Below are 19,780 nucleotides of genomic sequence, written 5' to 3' on the forward strand. Positions count from 1 at the left end.
TGCTTGAACTGTATTGTAATTGGATGTTTTGCACTGTGCTCTTAAAATTATCTCCAATGCCCCACAAAAGTTGATTTTAAAATTATAAATCTATTTGGCTTAATTAGCACTTTCAATGGGTATCTGAGTAAGAGCTGTGAATGGGTGCCTAATTGGCAGATTTTATCCACTCTCTGATATTAGCTATGGTCTTTACATGGCTCTACTTTTGTCCTTAGTATTTGGTATTGCTTTTAATGTCTTCGAGAACTACTCTGGTCCTGGAACTGAAAGATATTGACCAATATCTTGTTAGATACTCATCTCTGACATTTACTATTCTTCATCAATAAACTTCATAAAACATATGCAGCCTCATACAAAGAAAAGCCATTCGACTGGCAGAAAGCAAATGTGACATTGCAATGTTTTCCTTTTTGATTGTTTTCACATAATTACATTTGTGATAAACATTGGAACTTGTACAAGCAAATAATATCCATGTGTTCTGATCACAGTGAATTGGAATCTAATAGAAGATACAACAGGGCCGAGAGAAAACTCACATTTACGGTTAAATATAAAACATAACAGCAAACAGTTTGAAAAAGTCATGTATCTAACATTATAAATCAAAAGTCTGATTTTAAATAAGGAAGAGGGAAGTACATTCCAGAATGATTTTTAACAATCATGTAAATGACAAAGCACTTCATTGTCATTACTGTACTAATGCATTCCGTGTGGAGGGGCTGGTTTGATATGACTCCACAACAGCTCATAGAGGTAACTGAGACAGTGACAGTCATAGATTTGTTATCTTAAATGGAGCAATGACATTAATTCACTCAGCATCTCCTGTTCCGATTGATGGAGCTCAACCTCATAGTTCTAATTGTTGGGAAGAACATATATTAAGTTATAAGTTGTGGGACAGTAGAATTTGTTATATTTAAAAAGACCTTTTAAAAACCTGCAAATTTGTGAAGATATTTCTAGAAGATATTCCAAAGAAAAAGAGAAATATAATAATCTAAAATAATTCAAATGTAATGACTTCTGATAGAGGAAAATGAATAACTTATTTCCTAAAGGCCATAGACAAGGTCTCAGCAAGAGAGTGGAAGGGACAGTCGGTTCAGTCCACAAAAAGAGGAATAAGTTTTCTAGAAGGAGAGAAATCAGGTGTGAAAACTGAGTCTCCGTCTCTGGGATAGTCTTAACTCTCCTTCAGAAATAAAATGACTATCAGAGGAACTCAGGACTTTTCATTTCATTTCACCTTCAATTTTTAAAAACATTAAAATACCAGAAGCAGAATAATCTACTCAGAAGTCCTGTTCTATGGGCTCTAAAATTCAATGTTGGATACATAAGAAAAACACACCTGAGCATCTGTAAACCTATGGACAATTGTTAGAACTAATTTAATGGTTCCTTGATCTTGAAGACTGAAAATACTCAGACATGGGCAGAAAAAAAAAAGGCATGTGGACTTGATTTCACAAAAGAAGATAAAAACAGGCTAGGGCTAAAATAGACTAGAATTAGATTTCAGTTCTTCATTATTCTTGGAGAAAGAGATGAACCCAGGTTGTCCAGGAAACTAGCAAAGGCTTTCAAAATTTAATTTACAGAGAAATGGTGAAGGCTGAATACAATTGATCACATCGCATAAAGGGCAGTGAGCGGAAAGGGAAAATATCTGATAAAATATGTTTCAGGGTGAACGTGCTGCTTCCAGCCACTTGTTCAAAGATGATGCATGCTCAACATTGCCTTAACTGATGCAAAGGGAAATAATAAAGATGAGGCCTTGAGACTCCATTTCTTCCAATTTAATAAACTGAAGACAGAACTTGTTACAGGTGAGAGCCGGTGTTACGCCTATTGCATCAACTGTGTATCAATCAGGGAGATAGTTCTTGTCCAGAATTTGGATGTCAAGTATCACTGATGCCTGTAAACAATTGAAGTGTTATTCCTGAATAATACTTCAAAGACTGTTTATTGACTATACCAGGTGTATGGAGTCACATAGTTTGGTTATACATATATTTCTGAAGTTAATGTTGAGAATATAATTTATATATTTTAAAGAAGAATATGTAAACCCATTAAGGGATTAAAGCCTAAAGAAGAAAGAAGATAATCTTTAATTACAGACATGGAATTGTGTTAGAACACAGTACTGATAAGGATAGTAAATAGAAGAATTCTAGGTACTAGGTGCTTCAGAAGTTTTGTCAGGAAGAGGTTCTTCTGCAGACCCAGTCAGGCCTCATGAGTCTAGGCTCAAAAGCTCCCCTGAGTCCATCCTCATCTCTGAATATTTTAGAAAGCACTGTAATTCTCTCCGGATCCTCTTAAAGGATATTGCTTTTGGAAGAAAGGCAAGACCAGCCTGTCTCCAGAAAGGGAAATACTCTTGTCCTAAATTTATTGAACCAATATTGCACTTCAAAAAAAATGCTCTCAGTATTAAGAATTAGGTACCATGTTTGACTCTGATTCTGTGGCTCTGATAGAAGTATGTTTTATGTATTTAGAAAAATAATTCTCGATACAAGCTCTGCCTTACTATAATTTTATATGCTGTAGTCACGACTCCAACAATGGGCAGAGAATATCCTAAGGAAAAAGGGAGGGTATTTCTAGATATTTATAAAGATATTGAGGAAACAAATACCTATCAGCTCTCATTTTTTACTGAGAAATTATTAAATAGTGACTTATAGTAAACCTACCTTAAGCTATAGAATGCATTCCACCGATATTGTCCTTATTCATGAATTCCTACTAAACAACAGTGAGCATACAGAAGGGAAGTTTTATGTGGCATTGATGCTAAATTTGCATAGGCAAAACAACGTGAAAAGTGACATACGCTTGGCAAATTGTTGCTAGTAAGTCTCCTCACATATGATGTATCTGGAGGCATTTGCTCTGATGCATTCTGCAAACTCAGTGGAGTCATCATGCACCTTTGAGGTGTTATGGATACATGAAATGCGCTGCACTCAGACATCATTATGCTACACAGTTCAAATGCATTTTTCATTACAATTCCATTATATATTGTTTTCTGTTCTAAAGCACATCCACTTTCAACTGTGTAATGACATCCAATCACACTACTGACAATTGCAGTGTCAAGGACCTTTGAATCTCAATACCAAATATTTTAAGGATAACCATAACAAAAGTATCAATGACTTGTTCCCATCAAAATTCTGACAGTTCAAATATTCTCATAGTTCCAATTATGTGGAATGGACTTTTTATTGAGCACTATAAAATTAAATATTGTATGAAAGTCCACTTAGAAAGTTATAGCTAGTTCTGTTGAAAAAATTCTTGACATCATTCAAGTAAAGATAGCAAAAGCAATTTATTAGATTTCAGAGTCTGAAATAAATTATCACAAAATATCTTGGAAATAAAAGCCTAAAATTATAATTTTTGACATCAGTTAATTAAGATTGGTATAGTGTGATGGAATCATAGTGTTGCCTCTACTAACAACATCTTAGAATTCCTCAAGTGTCTATTAATGCTACACTTCTTGATCTTCAGTTTTCCCAACTATCTAATTTCCACCATATTCTTTTGGACATATAGTAGAGATTCCTTAAAGCATCCCATGCAAAGACGAGAGGGCCAGATCCTGTTTATAAGACGTGTGCTAAAAAATGAAATTTGAATAAATCATAAACAAATACAGGAACACTGAGAACTAACCATCTTAGCCTCCTAAAACTCTCTATGAACCAAAGTATGTAAACTCCTGTGTGTTCTGCTTTAATCCTAATTTCTACAGAGCCAGAAATCCAGTAATTCCTTTGTAATCATTACTCATCCCGTCGCCTGCCATGCATTGTTGGTTTATTTGTTTTATTTTAGTTTTAAATATTTTTCAGTCACTTCAAATGAAACTGTTTTCTCCATGATTCTCTTAATATATCCCAATGCCTTTTAGGATCCTGTTTTCAGTATCAACTCTTTCTTGATGTCATATACAAGAATGGTATCTTACCTATTGCAAACAGTTCATCATGGCCAGCATACTAATGACCCTAAACTGGTGCGGGAGAATTTTCTGTACTCTGTCAATCATGTATTTTAATAAAACGCTGATTGGCCAGGCAGGAAGTATAGGTGTGTCAACCAGACAGGAAGTAGAGGCAGGGCGATGAGAACAGGAATATTCTGGGAAGCAGGAAACTCCCTCTGCCATTCCTGCCCAGAGCACCAAAGAAGCAACATGTAAGCTGCCCAGCTAGAAAAGGTACTGAGCCATGTGGCTAACGAAGATAAGGATAATGGGGTAATATATGTTATAAGAACTAATAAGTAGCCAGAGCTAAGGGCCAATCAGTTTATAATCTTATGGAGTCTTGTGTGTGATTTTCTTTGGGAATTGCCGGTTGTGGGGTGCCGGGCGGGACAGAAACCTCAACAAGCCGGCCCTCATGTTACACTAAACCTTAATATATTTTCTGCTTAAATAACCCCCAATTTTCAAGTATATTGTTCCTCCAACTTAATAAATGTTACTCATAGTGTTCAAGGACATTTAAATTTGACATGCTTAAGCAATACTCATTTCCACTGAAATGTGTTCTTGTTTTCATTTATCCTAGGTTAGCAAACAGCAGTATTTGTTCTTTGCCATCTCCATTACAACTTTTGGTATCACTTACTATTTCCCATAACTCTATATTTTGATTATCAAATACACATACTCATATATATATACTACATCTTTTATATAACTGTACAAATGTATATATCTTTGTATATACACTGTCATATATATATATTTTCCCAAGGTTTCATTACAATTCTTCATACCTCCAAAATATCAAACCTCCTATATTACTTATAGTATTTAATCTTTCCATATTTTAAACACACTTATTAATGCCTACAAAACTCTACATCACAATATTTAAGGATGTAGAATGCAATGAATATTCACCTTTGTTTCTTGAGTTGGAATTTTAATAGACTAAATGCTTTATTCTAAATCAATGGATTCATTTAACTTTAGATGCTTATAATATTCCACATTCTTGGCTTGTATATAGTTTCCACTATAATGTCTATGAACTTTCACCGCGAGTTTGGGTTCCATGACATGTGCCCTCACATAGAAGAGAAACAATACACACAGTTCAACAAAAACCAGTGTGGCTCAAAGGAATGCAACTTCAGAGCAATGTGCTCTTTCAGATCGCGTATTGGTATCCACTGAGCTCATCAAAGTAGATGGTGATCATTTTATACAAGGTTTTAAAAAAAAATTCAGAGGCCATGCATTTATAAATAAGAAATGCTAAAGAAGCCGATTTTTAAACAGCTTGTTGCTGATTCTATAATCTGTGTCTTTCTAAAACATCTTTATTCTTGCCATAGATTTCATCTGAACACACACACTATAAAGGTCATTTTCCTTGAGAATGTGACATACGATCAGTAAAAGTCTGTGTGGAGGAAACACTTAAGTCTGCACGTGTCACAAGTATTTTCTCACACTTTTAATGGAAAATTAATAATGTTTTTTGAGAAGTACTGGAAATGTTAACAAGATAATGGACCCAATGTCAAAACTCTCCCTGCACGGACTAAGAGGAGCTTACTCAAATCAAGATTCTTTTTATAAAAAGCAAACTAACTGTCCAAAGTGTAGATAACAATGGAATGTGTTACAATGCAAAAATAATTTCTAACGAACACAAAGAATGGATCATTTTTTAAGTTTTTTCTAAATAAATGTATTGAATCCAATCAACTGTAATCTAATATATATATATATATATATATATATATATATATATATATATATATATATATATATCAGCTTCACCTGGATAATAACTTGTCTTCTGACAAAGGGATGACATAAAAAAACAGTTTTTACATGGTCATATTATATTTGCAAGGCTGTATTGGAAGAATAAACATACTTAGTATAGGTCATTTTTATAAGCAAGAGAGAGCATAGATAAACAATTAACTTGTTTCATAGAGCAGACCTGAATTTGGTTCTGTTGTCAATTATGTCAATAGTATCTTCTAAAAATTGTATTGACTCCATTTAGCACTTAAAAAAGAAATGAAAAATTATATGGAAAAATATAAAAGGAGCAGATTTTTAAAAAATCACATGACTGCAATCCCAATATGGGAGGCAGATGCCGATGAATTTCTGAGGGATAATGGTCTCTTTGATCTAAACAGGAAGGTTCAGGTCAGTGATACATACACAGTGAGACAAGAGGAGAGGACAAGGATTCGGGAGCAGAGACTGTGACTCACATATACAGTGCATGTAACACAAAAATGTGGATCTAAATTATCTCCAGCATCCATGTAGAAAAGTCAGGCCAGCGCAACACCTGCAACCGTAGTACATAGCTGGAGAGACTGGGTCCCTAGAGCGCAGTGGCCAGCCAGAGGAGTAGATCAGATAGCTCTCGGTTCAGTGAGAAAATGTCTCAGAAAGGAAGGTGTACTGCAATCAAAGACAAAATCCAGTATGTATCTCTCTCCTCCACATAATGCCCAAGTAAGTACATGTGCATATCTCCACACACACATGCATGGATACACAGACCCATAAAGGAGAAATATTAACAATAACCTGATAAAACATGAGTGATTTAAATATCTGTGACTTAACATATGACTTCCCAGACAATGTAATTGCTTTATTTAAACTAAGTTGACTATAGTTGAAGAGGATATAAGGCAGTAAACAATATTTTAAGCCTTCTTAATTTCATTTGTAAAAAAAATGCATTTATAATTGTTTACTGATAGAATTTCTCTTTCGTTGCTTTGTTTCCCGCATTTGCCTCCTTCTACATTCTATCTAACTCACAACAATGAAGGCTGCACTTCCAGACAGTTTAAAAAAAAACTGCATTATGAAAACAGGGAATCTTTTTCATTTACTCAAGCTTCCTCAAAAAGCCTCGGTCATATTTCAATTTCAATATATGTTTGTTGAGTCAAAATGAATAGCTGTAGCTTTGTCTCCATATAATCATAAAACAAGGGTTATACGAGATATTGCTCTACATGGCTTTACTCAAGGAGAAAACTGTTTGCTTCAAAAAAAATAGCTGCAATAGAAAAGGTAAACAGAGAGTGTTTATCTCCAGAAGAGGACTATTGAAACAGATCAGTGTCTCAGAATATGAGCTAGACCCACAGACTAGGCATACTAACTACACTTCCAAAAACCAATCACACTTTTCTTTTCTTTAGTTTTCTTTTTGTCACTGACAAGATACTTAGAATTACCCTCAGATCTCGTGTTTTCTTACAAATTCTATGTAAAAAAAAAATGAGAGTAAAAACAGAAGAGAGAGAGACAGAGAATGAGAGAGAGAGAGAGAAAGAGAGAGCAGAGAGAGAGAGATAGAGACAGACAGAAATAGTGTGTGTATGTGTGTGTGCACGAGCGTGCATGTGCACAACCACAAGTGTGAGAAAAAGCAGAATAAGTTGTGATAAACTAAATAAGGAACTAAATAACCAATGTGTTTTCAATTAGGGGTAAAATTTCATAGACGTTCCATGCTTTGAGTGTCTCATGGTAGCAAGCCAACTATCGGACCTCCAAAGTCACTTGGAGGTTTGAGGAGAGCTCATTCTCTTTTTAAATGTCATGAGAGTTCAGCAGAGTGATGTAGCTTTAAAGGACAAAATTAGAATAAAAAGGGCAACACAGCCATGCATTTTATCAGCATTAATTATTAATACTGAGATTAGAAAAGAAAAGGACTGGGAGTTGGCTAAGCATACTAATTGAACACTTTTATTTCATTTCCCCTTTAAGAGTGACTATTTTGCAGCCGTTCAAAAGGAAATATATACTCGAGGAACAAGGATTAAACCTAAAAACCTGAATATAAACTGCAAAATCTTTTTTAAAAGGAAAAAATATGTGCTGGAAGGTTAATATTGGCACTGTCATAACTTGGGTAGCAAAACTTTCAGATTAATTTGATGTCAGAAGACAGTAGACTTCCTAAAAATACTGTTTACCTTTGTTCTTTTACAATTCTACCTGATTCACCCCTTTACTCTCCTCCAAGAAAGATACTCAGTAGAGACTTTTCGTGGTGAGGATATTTTGACTGCTACTTTTGATATGCTGTCTTTGTAAGACTAAACATTTTATGAAAGCTTCAGGTATTAAGTAACATCAAATCCTCCTAAATTTAATAATAAAGATCACTGTTCCTAACTCTTTAAAGAATAGAAAAGTCTATTTAACTTTTTCATATAATGGATTTAACACCATATTTATGTATAAATTGTCTTTTCTTTTCATCACAATTGTTTTCTTCTACAAAGCTGGGGTTTGTAATGGAAGAAACTGGGGCTAAGCAGAGTGCTCAAAAAATTACACTCTGACAAAATGATGGAAAGACAGTCCAAACTGATGTCATCAGGCATCAAGACCTGTTTTCAAACCATTAGATTCTGTCCACAGCACCGCTAAGCGTCTTCTAGGAGGGAGTCTTAGATTCTTTTAGCTAGAATTGCTCCTTTTACTGGCAGTCCGCAGACCAGCTGCAGCATACTTCTTGATTGGCTGAGACCTGACAGCATCTCTAATCACTGTCTCTGTTTAATCACTAGGAAGAAGGAGGAGCGAGGTCATCTAGAAGCAGTAGTGGTAACATGCAGATTTCTTAAGGACACTTGGGAGGTACAGAGCCATGCTTCAGATGGCTGGAAAAGTAGGAAATATACTCTCAGCGAGATATTGGCAACTAGATTGACAGGGAGACACGCAGAACTCAGAACTAATAAATCCTTAGCACTGCATAGTCATTTCTTCCTATAGAAAATAGAGCAAGATATTTGTTTTGGATTTCGAAGTTGTACTATTCACACATACGTAAGGATCTGGAGACAGGTGAGAAATCTTTGCTGCATAGCTTGGTCTAAAAGGAAAACATCACTGGCTAACATTAATTACATAAGAATGCCTTTCAGCTGTCACTAGGGAGAGATTCGGGTGAAGAGGAGACAGAGGATGCTTGACTCCACACAAAAATATGCTTGGCTTTCCCTCTCATTTTGCTTGGCCACAGGAAAGCAGATTTTCCTAATGAATGCTCACTTTCATCTGAATATAATGTGAAAACGTAATGCCAAAGAAAAAATGGGATCGTCATGCATTGTACCATGTTTTAATTTCCAGGATCAAGGTATTCTAAATGCCACTAAAAGTATGTTAAATGAAGACACAGACAAGACATGGGGGTGAATAAAGAAATATAGCCAATCTTACATATGGTTGACAAAGTTGAGATATGGATTCAAAATTATTACTGAAAGAAAGTTTAATGTACTGTTAAAGATCTGAAAAATTAAACTCATGGAGTTTATTAAGGACTTAGAAGGGTCAAATTTCTCACCTTATTTAAATTTTATAACCTGCCTGGTGCTCTATTATAAAAGTTTACCTAGATAAAATATACACACCGTTTTATGTGTTTGCTCATTCTTATTCTGACCCACTTAGATGTCAAGCAAGAAGTAACAATATTGCCTCATGCTGTGGAATGAATTAATAACACCTAATATATGTGAAGGGCACTGCAGTTATGGCGAAATACATCTCCAGATGGCTCTTGCATTGAGAGTTTTGAAGGAGGTTCCGAAACTGTCTCCCACACTGGCCTGCTGTAATGCCAACATATCCACCCACCCGATCAGAAATCTCAGCCCTCTTCTTTGATTTATGTGATAAATGTGTTATCTACTATTAGAATGCACAGATGTTCTGTGGGTTGCGAGGTCCTAGGATTCCTACTGCATTGCCCACATAATACACTTAAAAGTCATTGCTCATCTAAATAGGCGATGCCTCTCTCCTTTCCCTCTCTCTCCTCCCCCATCAGTCTCCCACTCTCTGTGTGTATGTGTGTGTCTGTTTGTCTCTGTTAATTCTCTATATCTCTGATATGTAAAGTAGACTAAAAAATAGAAGAAGGATCAAATGTAAAGTCAGAGTCATAGATTGTTAGACTATAGTGAGATTTCAAAGTTAATTATTCCACAAAGATGAAAATAATGAAAAACAAACTCCGAAGAGTTATGTGGCAAGCCCACCATGAATAACAATATTTGAACTCGAAGCCTAATGGAGTGCTTTCTGTATTTGAACTTTTGGTGCACTAGACATATTAAAGTCATAGAAAAGGCAAACTGGCTTTGCAGAATTGGTTCAGAATAGAACTTTTAACAAAATAAACAGACCAGGCTTATAGGTGAGGACATACAATAGTCCCAAAGAAAGAGAAATACCATTCCAAGAGAAATCTGAAGAGAGATTCACTATTAAGAAAGAGCAAGTTAGATGTAGTCAATATTTGTCTTTAATGTATTGATGCCTTTATGCCCTGTATTTACTCTCTACCCTAATTATTAACTCCTTGATACATGTTTCAAATATTTTACCATTCAGTATATCGTAACTGTACCATAAATCACTTATTTTAAAATATATTCTTGCATTAAAATTTTAATAAATTGTCAAATAACCAATTATATCAATTTTATCAACATTAAGTCATAACATTGATGATAATTAATTAAAAGAAAGAGAGCGTATTAGTGATCATTGTTATGGATAAATATATATTTTTTCTAAACTAAAATATCTATAATGGTATAAGTGTGATTAAACTTCCTAAAATTCACAGGAACTTCAAATAGTGAGTCTCTACTTTATTCAGGTTATAACAAATTATGTTCATGTCAACATTGTGCTCACAGTGGCACTATGTAAAATTAGCTAATTGGTAATGCAAGTTATGGGTCTTATTAATGAAGTTAATTTATGAGTTGCAAAAGAACAATACAAATTTTAGTAAAATGTGAATACATTTCAATGAAATTTTACTTCAAATTTTGTGTTTCAGTGACTTCCTTGGTGCAGCGACTTTGACATCTTATTTGAGATTCTAACTTATTTCTGGTTTGTGATATGACATTAGAATGTTGTGTGTTAACATGTTGTAAATTATCTTCTAAACGTTCCAATGAGAGTTCATCCAAAACAGGTAGTGGTTGGTGCACAGTTTCGTACAGGTTAAAACTGAAGGAAAATATTTGAAGTAATAATAATTAGGAATGAGGAAAGCATGCAAAATGGAATTTTCATGAAGAATCTGAATGAAAATTGAAATAAATTCTGATTAAAACTAAACCAAGCAAAAAAGTACAGATTATCTGTATTCCAATTAAATCTGACAAATGAATATTTGACAGGCTTCAGTTCCGATTCTATTCATGTCAGAATGCCCCATTAATATTGAAGATGAAATTACCAGAACTCAAGCAATACAATCACACTGTATAATAAGAGGGGAATTTATTAGAGTAAGATCCAAACAGAACTGTTTCTCAAATGTCAACTGTTGTGGCTGGATTGTTCAAAGTGCATCTTATCTCCATCTGTAATTATATATAGATCAGGTACAACATAGCTCACAGGCAGCAGCAAATGACAAATCACTTACATAAACCCTGTGTATCAAGTGTCAGTGATGTGTAGGAAAATTGGTTGTACTATCCTGGCTTTTTCTGCTGATAGGACTAAGTACATGGTTATAAAAAAAGAAAGGGAACCTTTTCCAGCAAATAGCTTTCAGTGAACTTCCTATTCTATTTATATATTCCCTTGTTTTTTTTTCCCACCTAAAGTGCAGATTTCCTGAAAATTGACCTATGTGGGCTCACCAAGCATAATTATCCTTTAATTAGGCATCATTTCCTGATTATTTTTAAAATGTAGAATGTCTTTAAAGCAAAATAAATATAAAACAAACAGAAAAATAGCATCATCTGATGCTTATAATGCCATTGCTACAAAAACCACTGACATCCCCCAAAAAGGTTTGATGATACAACATACTGTTTAGAGTAAACAGTAAATTGTGCTATTATCAAAGTATAACTTCATATAAAATAGAAGCCCCAAGTGCAATTAATCCTGCCTTACTGAGATGTAATATGTGTATATATATATATATATATATATATATATATATATATATATATATATATGTATGTATTTGCATAAGGTACCTTTTAATTTAATATTTACTTTTGTCCAAATAATCTCAAATAATCTTGCCTTAAATATATACTCAGTATCATTTTAATCCAAACCAAAATGTTACACTTACTTAATAAAATTACTTACAAAATGTTGCTCTGTAGAAAGACCACATCAAACTTCCTTCCACCTTAGCACACACCACCATACACACAGATAAGCATGCCTAATAGCCATGAGGCAAAATGCCATTTCAAATCTGAATCATTTATCAAGAAGGACATAAATCAACAGGTCCTGGTATCAAATCTAATAATAACATAGAAAGATAACTACTTAGTATAATTTAGTTTAGAATACTTCACTTGGGCAACTTTTTATTTATTCATTGCTAGATTTTAATATTCATAGGTAAATTTTTTAAAAAAAAAGCTTGTTTCGTTTTGCACTAATAAACTGTCTTGGCATGCCACCACTGAAGAAACTGGTATAAAGCAAGAAAAATATCCCTTTTCATCAGTAGATTGAGGTGAAGAGTGATATAAATCCATCTTAACTATTCACTACAGACAAAATGTATGCAATTCCCATTCCTTTCTTGATACATAGCTGTATCTTTTTCACATTGGAAATAATAATAAAGTTAGGAAGAGCTTTGTCACTCTACTGTTGGACATAAACATATTCCTCAAATGTTTACTTAATACTCAAAATCCAGAAAATAAATACCACAATTGTCTTTAGGAACATGAGCAAATGTGAAATCCTTTACATTTATTGTTTGATATATTATTTTATGATATACAAAAAGGCATAAAGGAGAATTGTGTCCACTATGCTAATAGCCTCACAATGAGGTAAGAGTAGGCAGGATTATATTTTGTTTTATTCCCTTTCTCTTGCAGAAATCAGAATAAGCTCTCTACTTTAAGGAGTGAGGAGTGCTAATGGTATTTACTGCATATTAGGGCGAGCAGGATGCTGCTGCTTGCTTCTCATCCATTTCACCTGGCATTCTAAAGAATAGGATCGAAAATTCGTTGCTGAATATTCAGGAATGGGAAGTCTCAAGCAAAGTGTGCTCATGGTCCTTTCCTTTCACTGACACCGCCTTTTGACAATTGAAGAAATAGTTGCATGACAAAAATGGATAGAAGAAAAGAGTCAAAGAAGACTTCTCTTCGTTGTTGTTTTTTAGCAGCTGTGCACTGGGTTAGCGTTTTCATGGCAGGAACTGCTCTAATTTATTTCTAGGTGCATTTATTCCTGTTGAGCTACTTTAAATGATGGCATCATTTTATGGCTTTTATCGACAGAATTATGTTTCTTTTATTTGTCATTTCTGAATTTGACCGAGTATTTAGTATTTTAAAATAGTTTTGGTGTAATCTACTTTGTTTTTTATTTGATACTAACTTTCAGAAGCCTAATTATTCTGGCTCACTAGCGTGATTATGTGTGTGGATGTTGTGTTTGCCCCTACCATTTTCCATATGCTCTGCCTCACCAACACTGCCATCCGGCGTGGTCCTTTCATAGTTGTCCTCTGGGAGTGGAAGGGCACCCAGTCTTGGCCCTGACGAGCTCTTACTGCTTGGTGTTTCTGACTCCTCCAGCCCGCTGTCATAGCAACTCTGCAGTGACCCCTGATGTGGGTCCTGAGGCTGACTCACAACAGAAAACGTCACTCTACGAAATGGCTGTAAGAGAAAAGATTCTGAATGTCACTAAGGTGGAAGATTTTAAGCGATCTTATTTCATAAAATACAGAAATAACACTTAAAGGTCTATAGACATTAATTTAATACAAAATGATCAAACAAGTAGAAATAGATTTGGGTAACTATATATTAACGAATGCGGAGACTGTTGTTTATACTTTCATTATTAAAATCAAAAATTTCTCTTTGGAAATAAAGGTGAGAAAACACAAATCTTATTTAACATGCATTGAAATGAAATATACTTGCTTTCTATTTTCAACCCTTTCCCATTTAGTAGATTTTGTATTTTTCACAAATACATTTCATTAAAAAAACAAGAGTCAGCAATTGGGGGAAGATATAAAAAACTAAACCAATTCATTATGAAGGGATGCCATTTAAATACTTCATCCAAATGATATAATGCATTCAAATAGAGTCCATATAATATAGACTTCTAAAGGCATGTTTTCTGGCACTCAGCACCAAACACTGCAGCTCTTATACAACAATTTGAATGTGGTACTAGGAGATCACAAAATATTTATTACTTTGTCCCAATAAAAATCTATTTGAAATTGTAAGGTAAATAGTAAGATGATCTATAAAACTTTCTCCAGCCCATTAATGGGAAATAGATCAAAAGACTCAACTGCATGTGTTTACAATAATTGTTGTTCATTCAAACACAGTAAAGTCAAGGGTAATGTTTATTTGGTTATTAGTTGTCCTATAAAACTATCCAACTAGAGCCAACAAGAATCTCTGTAGGGGACAATTCCTGGTCATATCTCCCGTGCATGAGACTTGCAAGTTATCTTAGTTACATAATAAAATGAAAATAAAAGTACATCATCCATAGAACAAAATAGCACATTAAGGAAATATACAATATTGATGATGTGACATATGATCAATAATATATATATATTAAATGCTGTTTTTAGCTGTCTGAAATTATTAATAGCAAGTATTTATATACATTAATCCTACATGAATTTGAATGTAACACAAATGTACATAGTTATTATACTTATAACCAACACTGTTCCTTTCCAGTACTGTTTAAAATTACTGTTGCCAAAGCATAGCATAAATTTAAGAACCTTTTCTGAATGTTTATAGCTTGAAAGCTCATGGTACAAATCTGTAACCATAGCCATGACCAATAGGACTGTGGAGTTCTAAGGATTATCTGCACATGGTAGATTAGCAATGAAAAAGTTAACAATTGTGGCTTTTGTCCCTAATTTATAAATTGGCTTTGTTAAGTACAAATATACACTTCCACAAATCTCTCCCTTATACTGTTGTAGAAAAAAACTTTCCTGTAAAATCTGCACATTGCTGATATTTCTGCTACTACCTCATCCCTTACAAGATTAAAAGAAACACATAGTCTATAAAAAATCCATTTTATCCTAATTCAGGCTCTTAACATGGGAGGACATTAAATACCATTGTGGTCTTTACAGTGTTTCACAGAATGTGCAGAGCAGTATGGAAAAACGGTTACATAGTATTTCACTGTAGACAGCATATACAGCATGGGACCAAACTCACTGACAAAAGTTTGGAGACTTGGCCTTTATTTCACAAAGAACTCTTATCTTTTGCTTTTGTTAATTTGGTCAATATATTTTGCCCTATTTCTTGAGAGATATCATTTCTTTTTATCTCATTTTTCATTTCTTTTATACTCCCTCCCAGTTGCCATCCTCAGGTGGCCACAAAGTATCTGGAATTGTTTGAGGAGCTCAGTTTCCCTTTAAAAATGACACCACTTCAGCTCTATTAAAGCTATCCTGTTCAGCCAACAGTGCTCAACAGTGAAATATTAATTATTATTAAAATAAATGATATTAAGGCAGGAAATATGAAGTCCATACAATGGGTTAAATTGATTTATCTATCTAAAAAGCAATGGAAGGTTAAATGTTATTTTTACTCCTACTTTAATGATATTCATATCTTTTAGGTACAGTTTCAACTACGAAAAAAGAAAAAAAGTTCAAATGAACAAGAGACACATATGCTATCCTAACACAGAAAAGAAAACACTAGAGGTTATAAGAAATAGTGCTTCGTTTTGATACAACAAATAGGAACCTTTGGATGAAGGTAGTAATCGCAAAACCTGTGCTGAGTTCTTTCTTCTCACCTAAGCAGCACACAATAACAGAGACAAGGTATATACTTCTAATAAAGAAAGCCAAAAGTAAATGAGATAATTCCACAATGGATTGTATAATGACTATTGCGAACTTAACATTTCATTTTCTTGATTTCCTACACCATTACGATTGTTGATATTTTGATTTCCATGAGTTATTTTAGAAGAGCATTAGAATTTTAAAATACTAAGTACTTAAACAAGCACTCAGTTCATCAGTTTCTTTTTTGTTTGAAAGTTGCTTTGCTTGATGTGGTTTCTAAATGAATGCAAATATCATTCACATTAAAACTGAAAATGAAAAGTTTCATACAATGAGTGAGAACACACCCACCAATCACTTGACCCACTTTTAAAACATGTCATTAAAATTCTATGGTTCTTAAATAACAATAGTATATCAGTAAGTATTACAGTTTGTTTTATACCTTATTATTCTATGTTTTATATTTTTTGTAAAAATCACTGAGGTGATGCATGCAAACTGATAAAGAGAATAAAGTTAGTATCGTATCAGACCTTAACTAAAGTATCAGTGCAAAAGTTGAAGTTCAACTTTCATAGTATGTCACACATGCTCAGTTTGTTGGTATATGGAAATATAAAGAGAGGTGGAAGAATGGAAAAGGGGAGAGAGAAATATATGTGGATGAGATGAAGAGAGAAACTTGTGTACCATTCATCATCAAGTTGATTCAAGTGAGAAGACTCACTTTATTTTATAATAAGACTTATAATGAGTCTTATAATAAGACTCATTTTATAATAAGAATTATAATATGGAATTTATGTCACCTCCACTTTCAGAAAAGATGGAGTAAAATCGAAATGTAAACAATATGTTGACTTCCTGATAAAAACTATATTGTCTGTATCACTACATTGTTTTAACTACAGTTGATATAATGTAGAATAGAGTAAGAGAAGAGTTTGAGAATTACCTAGAAAACTTGTAAGTAATGAAATGTTAGAACACTAAATAAATGAGCATTAAAGAGAAGGTGCTCTAAAAACCACCTGTGTGGCCCACCATGAAAGGAAATGGTCATCAATATTGTCATGCTTCATTAATTCCCTACACCTGCACTTATTTGGTATGCGATATATTCCAGGGACTTTCAAATGTGTATATAATGAAGAAACCCAAAGGCTCATAGGTGTATACACTAGTAAAATATTACAAACCTTCCAATAAAATGCAAATGGAGAAGATGCTATTAACCATCCTAGGAAACTTCATTCCTGGTTTTTGAACCAAGATGTCTATGACAGGACAGAGTTGAGGACAAATTAGAACTCCACTATCAGGGGAGAAGAGAATTTATTGCACGAAGGAACTGAGTAGAAAAAATCTGATCACTGTTAAAGTCTCTAAGACAGACGTAAGAAGGGTTACTCTATGCTAAAAATAATGTGATCACATTTTGGATAATCTAAACCATGGAAACAAGATACAAAATAAAGGAGAAAAATAAAAGCACTTCGCAGTGTGTACAAACTAAAGAAAAAATGCTTTCTTCAGAGACTTATTTATTGATTCTTAATTTTTTTCTTCATGGACACAGAAGAATGTCCATGGTGAGGTGAGGTTTGAAGATGAAAGCAGAACTAGCTGATCAACAACAGAAGTCACCGTGGGAAAGACACACCTCAGAGACTGGGGAATTAACTAAAACAGAGAAATATAGTCATAAGGACCACAAATGCAAGGTGAAATTCTTATATGGGTTCCTGTAAATTTGTATATAGATTTTATATAAGAAAAATAATACATTAAAAATAATAGAAAGAGAAAAGTGAACATTTCAAATCTTCCTATAGACTTTCTATGTGACCTTGGACAAGTTAACTGAACTTTGGTTCCTATGCCTAAGGCCCAGCATCTGTAGAATACAGATAATAGTATCTGCCCCTTAATTCTGCTAGAATTAATGAGATAGCTTATAAAAAGAGCCTTAAGCTCCCTCCGAGACACATACTATAAAAGGCACGATACCTCGGGCCACTGCTAAATAACCAAAGTTATCTCCCATTATTTTAGTTTGATTTTTTTTCTTAAAGAAAATATAGAACTGGCTCAGTAATTTACAAAGCTCCTAACAGAAGTTCTAAAATCACATAGAATTTCAAGGCTAATTTCTTGTTCAAACCCACAAATTATTTATGAAGTAATAATGTACACACAATAGCAATCAAATATTTCAAGAACTACTTGAATATTATTCCTCATTAAACACAAATACTTTGCTGTTCAACTAAGTTATAAAGGCATTTATCAGCTACTTTTGTGTTTCAATACCACATTCTAGAAGTTTGTACTTGAGGATAGAAAGATAGGGCCTACCCTCAACACGAGGGAGGTTACCACAAATACCTTCCAATTCCAGATAAGATGTTAGCTCTGGAGTAATTAAGCTGCTTGCCCTGCTCTCTAATGCCTAAATGACAGAACTGTATCCATATTGCTTTAAGGTGGTTATAGAATGGAGGCCAGCATGCTACACTTTTTATTATTTTATTCAGTTTTCTGGTACTGCATAGAGGCCGCCTTCTTGTCGCTCTGTTATCACGGACTTTGTGAAAGGAGCCTCTTCCTCTCCACCTTTATTCTTTGAAAATAGGAGTGCAAAGGCAACAATGTATGACTATAGTGATCATTTGCATGTAAAAATAATTCCAAGAAACTAAAAGGACAAAGATTATAATCATTGATTATATATAAAATACCCAGGTCAAGTTTTCCTTGTCAGAAATTTAACGTGTAGTTTTGAGGAAAGGAGTACAGATGAATATGTAAAAACACATGTACAGTAACAGCTTTATTTTAGTCATTCTAAATTGTTTGAATATTTTTTTCAAAAAGGGAAGGGAGCAGAGAAAAACGTATAGCTCAATAAAACCATTTTTAAAAAAATCTATTATGCCTGAAAAGTATTTATAATGTTACACAAGCACACATTTGTAAAGATATTTACCTTAAGTCTGCAACTAGTAAAAGTTTTCAAAGTTGCAGCTCCCAGAATAAAAACTCATGCTTCCTTGCTAAAGCAGTAATCAATTCGAGGAAAATAAAAGGGCGACTTAAGCTTAGTAAGTCCTGTCATTTATACATTTCATTCCTCAGAGTGAAAGAGTAAAGGCAACACTGGGCTAAGAGTGCAGATACTTTGCCAATAGAGTCCATTTTTTATACCTAGTGGCAATACCTTTATGGGAATTTTATTTGCAAGAGGATGGGCCCCAAAGGATGCCATCTATTGGAAAACACCTCAGGTTAAATCTTTTCCTTATTGAATACTGCTGTGTCTACCAGACGACTTTATTGGGAACTTTAAATCTGCACCTTCCCTTTTAGCTTCAGTACTTTCTCCATAAATTGTCTCCTTATCTGGAACTCACACGCAGCTGTCTCCGTCACATCAATTATCTCTGAATGGGCTGAAAGGCTTTTTTTATTTTTTCCAATTCACTTAGCTATGTCCATCAAACAGACTTCTAATGACTCTCTGTCAGTCATAAAAAACTGAAACAGTCATGCCGAGGCTCTTGGCGTAGGAGTGCTGTGGTCTATGTGAAAAACAGATCTCTCTAATGCTGGGCGACCTTTCCCTGCAAATGAACACATGCTTGACGAATCTGCAAACATTCTCAGCCTGTGTCAGGGCTACTGAGTAAACATACCTAGAATTCTACAGGGCATTAGTGGTAGGATATTTGGCAGGACCCTCAAACAAACTTTAATCAGGTCGTTAAACTTTTTAGGGGTGCCTTCATGTACTGAAGCCTCAACATTCCTCCATACTTCAAATTGCGCGTCCTTTCTTTTATGTGAAT

General features: G+C 34.1%; 1 protein-coding gene across 7 annotated transcripts in view; it reads right to left on the minus strand.

The window, feature by feature from the left end:
- The window catches only part of Pcdh7 (protocadherin 7), a 404,659-nt gene that overhangs the window by 193,629 nt on the left and 191,250 nt on the right, over positions 1-19,780 (minus strand). For 2 of the 7 annotated variants that reach the window (XM_085691885.2, XM_087909034.1), the window contains exon 2: positions 13,662-13,770. The exons of 1 other annotated variant lie outside the window; for it this stretch is intronic. In XM_085691885.2, the coding sequence (XP_085548011.2) occupies positions 13,662-13,770 (109 nt within the window). Of the gene's footprint in view, positions 1-13,553; positions 13,771-19,780 lie in introns of all 7 variants that reach the window. 4 more of the 7 variants (XM_048415091.3, XM_087909036.1, XM_048415090.3 and 1 more) reach the window with 2 other exon arrangements.

Source organism: Myodes glareolus, chromosome 8 (assembly GCF_982192425.1).
Source record: "Myodes glareolus chromosome 8, mMyoGla1.1, whole genome shotgun sequence".
NCBI lineage: Eukaryota > Metazoa > Chordata > Mammalia > Rodentia > Cricetidae > Myodes > Myodes glareolus.